We start from the raw sequence: 6,345 nt of genomic DNA on the forward strand, positions 1-6,345 counted from the left end.
GCATAGGTTATATGCAAATATTACACCATTTTATATAAGGGACTTTAGCATCAGTGGATTTCTGTATTTATGGGGGTCCTGGAACCAGTATCCTGAGGATACTGAGGGATGATTGTAACACATTTTGTTTATCCATTCGTCAGTTGATGGACATTTAATTGTTTCCATGTTTTGCCTATAATAAATAATGTGACTGTGAATATTCATGTGCAAGTCTTTGTGCAGACGTGTTTTCATTTTGGGGTATACATCAAGGAGTGGAATTGCTAGGTCATATGGTGACTCTTTGCTTATCATTTTAAGGAACTTCCAAACTGTCTTCCCAAGTAGCCACAGCAATTTACAATCCCATCAGCATGGTAAGAGGGTTCTAATTCTCCACATCCTGGTCAATACCTGTTATTGGTCTCTCTTTTATATTTTAACCATTATAGTGAGTGTTAAGTACATATGCCATTGTGGGGTTTGCAGGTTTTATTTAACACATTGCCCCACTAGAAAAAAGAAATTCCTTGGGGCCACAGTGTTTTATTACGAAAATAGAATAAAGACTCTGAAAACAAAATGATCCATTCTAATTTAATGAAAAATTTGTTACTGACTTCTATTCGTTTAACCCACGTTTTTAGAATTAAATTGTCAATATTAATTATAACAATAAGAACATCAACGAGTAAGATTTTCACAAACCAACTGCAGGGTTTTGCCCAGGTTTTGCTTCACGAGGCCCCGGGCTCAAAACTAGTGTGAGTTAACTACAACTCACATGGCAATTAATGTTCTAAACATTTTTAAAAACTGTGGTAAAATATATATAACATAAAATTTGCCATTTTAAATGCAGAGTTCAGTGGCATTAATTATATTCACACTATTGTGCAACCATCACCAGTTTCCAATTCTCAAACAGAAGCTCTATAACCAATAAGCACTAATTCCCTACACCCCTCACCTCTTAGCAACCTCTAACTACTTACTGTCTCTTATGAATTTACTCACTCTAGATGTTTCATATAAGTGGAATCATATGGTATCTTTTGTGTCTGGCTTATTTCACTCAGCATAATACATACTAGATTTCAAAGGTTCATCCATGTTGTAACATGTTTCAGAACTTCATTTCCTTTCATGGCTATATAATATTTCATCGTATGTCTATACCACATTTCGTTTATCCGTTCTCATTGTGGTTTTTTCTTCCTTTTTCTTTTTCTAATCAAGCGCAGTTGTGGAGGAGACAATGTTAATCAGCTTAATGATAATCCACAACCCTGGACCAATTCTCCTTGTGGTTTTGATCTGCATTTACCTAATAAGATAGAATCTTTTCATGTGTTTATTGGTCATTTCTGTGTCATCTTTGGCAAAATGTCTATTCAAATCCTTTGCTCATTTCTAAATTGAGTTATTTGTCTTTCGGTTGTTGAGCTGTGATAATTGTTTATATATTTCTGGATACCAGGCCCTTATCAGAAATAGTACTTCCAAAAACATTGTCTCCCGTTCTGTAGGTTGTCTTTGCACTTTTCTTTCTTTCTTTCTTTCTTTTTTTAATGATTTCAGGTAGAAATGCACTTTACTTTCTTGACAGTGTTCTTTGAGAAGCACAAAAATTTTTAATTTTGATGAAATCCAATTTACCTGTATTTTCTTCCATTGCTTGACTTTTTGCTGTCATATCTAACAAATCATTGCCTATTCCCAGGTCATGAAAATTTACAGCTATGCTTTTTCCAAGAATTTTAAAATTTTAGCTCTTACATTTAAGTCTTTGATCTATTTTGAGTGTATTTTTGTGCTTTGTGTGAGGTAGAGGTCCAACTTCATTCTTTTGTATGTAGATATCCAGTTGTCCCTCAGTGAGATATTTCATATTGTCTTTTTGTAGTAAGTCTTTGATATCCAGTATGTCGCACTTACAGCATATTTCAAATGCTCCACAGCCACATGTGGCTCATGGTTACCATATCAGACAGCATTGCTTCAGACCTTTAATTGGCTTCTGGATTTTTTTTTTAGGGAGGTGGGTGAAGTTTTGCCTTGTTTCAGCTGCCTCTCCTTCTCCTTTCCCCAATTAATTCTCAGGTAACTATTCCTACTTTGTACCAGTTATAACAGCGAAAAGTTGGCAAAATATACCAGGTTGCAAAGTAGCATGTAATGTGTCCACAAACTTTTATAAATTACATTTTGCCAAATACATACATAATCAGAATGCTACTGCAAGTGAATCACAATCTGCATGTGACTGGATGGGCTTATAGATAATAACGAGTTATAATCTTTGTCCCCTACAATTACTATTTGTATAATTAACTGTACCTGCTGCAAAGCCTCTCTTTAATTCTCGAGAACAGTGGATAAATTATCACTAGTGCTAAGTATCCTGCCTCTTCCACTTCAGAATCTGCTCAATGCTTTTAATTAATGCGAGCAATTTGTTTTAGCTTCTAGTCTGTCCGTTCCTATGGTTTCCTAACTAGGCACAGTTATTCCAAAAGAGTTCAGAAAGTATCCTTTCAAGTTTTTCTTTTGTTTGTACGTTTATAGTAACCCTATTCCATGTAACCACCATTTAGAAAACCTACTATCATCCTCCTTTGACATATGGCCAATTCAACAGAGCTGGACTTCAGCAAGCAATGTTGCAATTCACTTACAGGTCCAAATGCTGATGATTATCCCATCTTATATTTAATACTTATCAAGAAAAAAGTGGATATGAGAATAACAATATATTTAAGACTTGTAATACATCACAAACTGGGTGTCATTTCCACTCTAAAGTAAGAATAACGCATCTTTACTATGCCAAAACAAAACCAGCCTTCTTGATTCAGTTTCCTACTTGCAATTATCACATCATTCACTATACTAAGAAGCCAACTTCGGTGAATTACCAATGAAACTACTATGCGGATCTTCCCAGATATAAACTGATACAATCTTAATACTGCTTCAATTTATCAACACAAAAAATGTAACAGCCTGAATGAAACTGATCTTCCAAATAAGTACTTTTCTCTTAGGTACCAAAAAACTCTTATTTTAGAGAATTTAGCCTTTTTCAAATAAAAGAACATCAGAAATTGATTTTGCAACTAAAGAGTGATTTGTCTTCAAGCATACAAGTCTGTCAATATAATGACCATTTGAAGGTCTAAAATTCTACAGAATGTGCTCAATCCAATATCCTCAATAAGTCAGCATCAAGTAAAAAATAATTACTACAGATTAAAAGCGAATGCAGATTAAGGGAAATACAACACATAGTTTAAACAAACCAGCCATAAAGAACATTTTTTTTTTTTTTTTTTGAGACAGAGTCTCACTGTGTTGCCCCGGCTAGAATGCCGTGGCGTCAGCCTAGCTCACAGCAACCTCAAACTCCAGGGCTCAGGAGATCCTCCTGCCTCAGCTTCCCGAGTAGCTGGGACTACAGGCATGCACCACCATGCCCAGCTAATTTTTTCTATATATATTTTTAGCTGTCCAATAAATTTCTTTCTATTTTTAGTAGAGACAGGGTCTCGCTCTTGCTCAGGCTGGTTTCGAACTCCTGAGCTCAAACAATCCGCCTGCCTCGGCCTCCCAGAGAGCTAGGATTACAGGCGTGAGCCACCGCGCCCGGCCCCACACATGGTCTTATTGAGGAAGTTATATTTCTACTCCACTTATTACCTAAAAATCAACTTAAAAGTAATAAACCTCAATGAAAACATATTCATACTACACTCTCATTATTTAATCTGTCATCCTAGCTCCAGTATGTACTGGACAGTTTATAACATCAAGTAACACCTAGTAACTTCAGGATATAGCTACTTCTAAAGTTAACTCTACTTACTCACAAGTTATCAATTTTATCATTCAAAGGATTTTTTTTTTTTTTTGAGACAGAGTCCTGCTTCGTTGCTGGGCTAAAGTGCCATGGAGTCAGCCTAGTTCACAGCATCCTCAAACTCCTGGGCCCAAGCAATCCTCCTGCCTCAGCCTCCTAAATAACTGGGGCTATAGGCACACACCACCACTCCTGGCTAATTTTTTCTATTTCAAAGAGTATTATAAAAAGCACCAAAACTCTTTACTTCATGATTACAATTAATCTCTATTTACAAAAGGGAGGACTGGACATTCTCAATAGTTCGTAGGTAACTCATCAGATACCAAGCCTAGACTAGGACCTAGAGGTAATACTCTATAAAGACATGTAAAGTAACGCATGAGTGGGGAAATGGAAATAATACATTAGTGGTTAAGAGATACAATTAAAGAAAACCATGTAAAAAGATAACAGGATACAAATCCATAAATGTAGAAAGGTGCACATGCAGGTCCAAGTTATCAGCTCTGAAACCACTTTTCAAACAAGTGCCTTGCAGCATAACTTGATCTGGTAACAACCAGTGAACAAAGCTGAGAACCTTATCACTGAAAAGACAAAACTTTAGAATCTGGTATCATAATTATCATTAATACTAAAGGTAATTTTTACTAGTATTAACAGAAGTACTATTACTATTTTTTGTTTTAGACAGGGTCTCACTCTGTTGCCCAGGCTAGAATGCAGTGGCATCATCATAGCTCACTGCAACTTCAAACTCCTGGGCTTAAGCAATCCTTCCACCTCAGCCTCCCCAGCAGTTGAGACTAAAGGCACGCAACCACATCCAGTTAATTTTTCTATTTTTTTGTACCGACATTTTACTATGTTGCTCAGGTTGGTCTAGAACTCCTGACCCAAGCAATCCTCCTGCCTCAGCCTTGCAAAGTGCTGAGATTACAGGCATGAGCCACCATGTACAACCCTATTACTATTTTGATATACCATAAGGACTTACCTTAAATGTTCATACTTCCATACACCTTCATCTTGGCCTTCAGGTGGTTCAAGAATTTTGTCAATATTGGAGCAATCTGCTCTTATGTTCTGTTGAATATACTAAAAACAAAGAAGTTCTTATGGTTAATTAAAATACTATACTACATGGCAAATATTATGTTAAATATATGCAATGTTTGAATACATAACTGCTCTTGTGGTTCAACTTTTGGGCTATACACTAAATAGAAAATCAAGTATAGAATCATAATCAGTAACTCAGAAGAAGGCAGGTGACCCTTACTTTACTTATTCTCCGATTCAACTTCACTGGGACAGGATCTACTACATAAATGGAGACATTGTATTTATTAGGATTTGACCTGGGATCAAAATTACAAACCATAATTTTCATATGAACATAAAATACAATGTAAATATAACTGTGGTACATAGTGTGTGATTCCATTTACATGAAGTATCTAGAATAAGCAAATCCAGAGAGACATAATAGATTATTAGTTGCTTAAGAGCTTGAGGGTAGAGACAAAGACAGAGGAAAATGAATGTGACTGCTAAGGGGAATAGGGTTTTGTTTAAGGACAGATGAAAATGTTTTAAAACATTAATGTAGTGGTGATAGTTATGCAAACTTGTGAATACAATTACTAAATTGTACACTTTAAAGGGGTGATTTGCATGATATGATAATTATATCCAATAAAAGTTGTTTTAAATGACAAGCAGAAAAACAAAGTTAAAAAAAAGACGACGAGGGTCACTTTCAATATTAAAAATATTACATAACAAAACTTTAAACTTCAGATCTCTTTAATGCTTCATTCAATCTATGATTTTGATATTGTGAAATCTGAACAGGTTAGAGTAGATTCAAATGCCATATTACAAAAACTTACTAACCACAAGACCTTAAGTTAATCGATTTTGTCCATTTCAGACAATCTTTCCCAAATATCACCAGCTTACTCAAAAACTTATTTTTTAAACAAAATGTCTCACATAATTATTACTGAATCAGTCTACTAGTGCAGAACATAGAAACAAAGAGAAAAACATTTTTCCAATAAAACATGTTCAACTATCTAGACAGTGGTGACATATTCGGCTTGATATGATAAAATGATAGTGACCTATACAGCATAAAAATTTGTGCCATCTCATGTGCAGTTAGTTCCTCACAGACCCAGCTTGGTTCTTCTCCAATGTCTCCTCTCCAAGTCGTACCTGATTTTAACACCAGTTTTCATTTGAATCCACTAAATCTACTGGGGGATGTGATGAATTTGCTTTTATTTCTTGGCTAGGAATAGCCTGATCCTGAAAGTCTTATGGGAAGACATGGTGAAGAATGGAGTCAACCGCACACACCATGGTGGCAGAGAAAGGGCTCAAACATTTTTAATGACTCCCTATTTTTAATGACTCCCTAATTCCTATTTAAACCACTCTCTCTGATTTTCTGATTCCATCCTAATGTTCCAAAGTTTTGTTCTCTGTCTTCT

General features: G+C 35.5%; 1 protein-coding gene and 1 pseudogene across 1 annotated transcript in view; both read right to left on the minus strand.

Annotated features, from left to right (window-relative positions):
• MOB4 (MOB family member 4, phocein) overlaps positions 1 to 6,345 on the minus strand; it is a 30,918-nt gene that overhangs the window by 7,685 nt on the left and 16,888 nt on the right. The window contains exons 2-3 of the mRNA XM_012641634.1: positions 4,842 to 4,942; positions 4,329 to 4,431 (exon numbers count right to left, since the gene is read on the minus strand). Of these exons, the coding sequence (XP_012497088.1) occupies positions 4,329 to 4,431; positions 4,842 to 4,942 (204 nt within the window). The remainder of the gene's footprint in view (positions 1 to 4,328; positions 4,432 to 4,841; positions 4,943 to 6,345) is intronic.
• LOC105808088 lies at positions 6,019 to 6,183 on the minus strand (annotated as a pseudogene).

This window comes from Propithecus coquereli, unplaced genomic scaffold (genome assembly GCF_000956105.1).
Source record: "Propithecus coquereli isolate 6110/MARCELLA unplaced genomic scaffold, Pcoq_1.0 Scaffold167, whole genome shotgun sequence".
In the NCBI taxonomy this organism is placed as follows: Eukaryota; Metazoa; Chordata; class Mammalia; order Primates; family Indriidae; genus Propithecus; species Propithecus coquereli.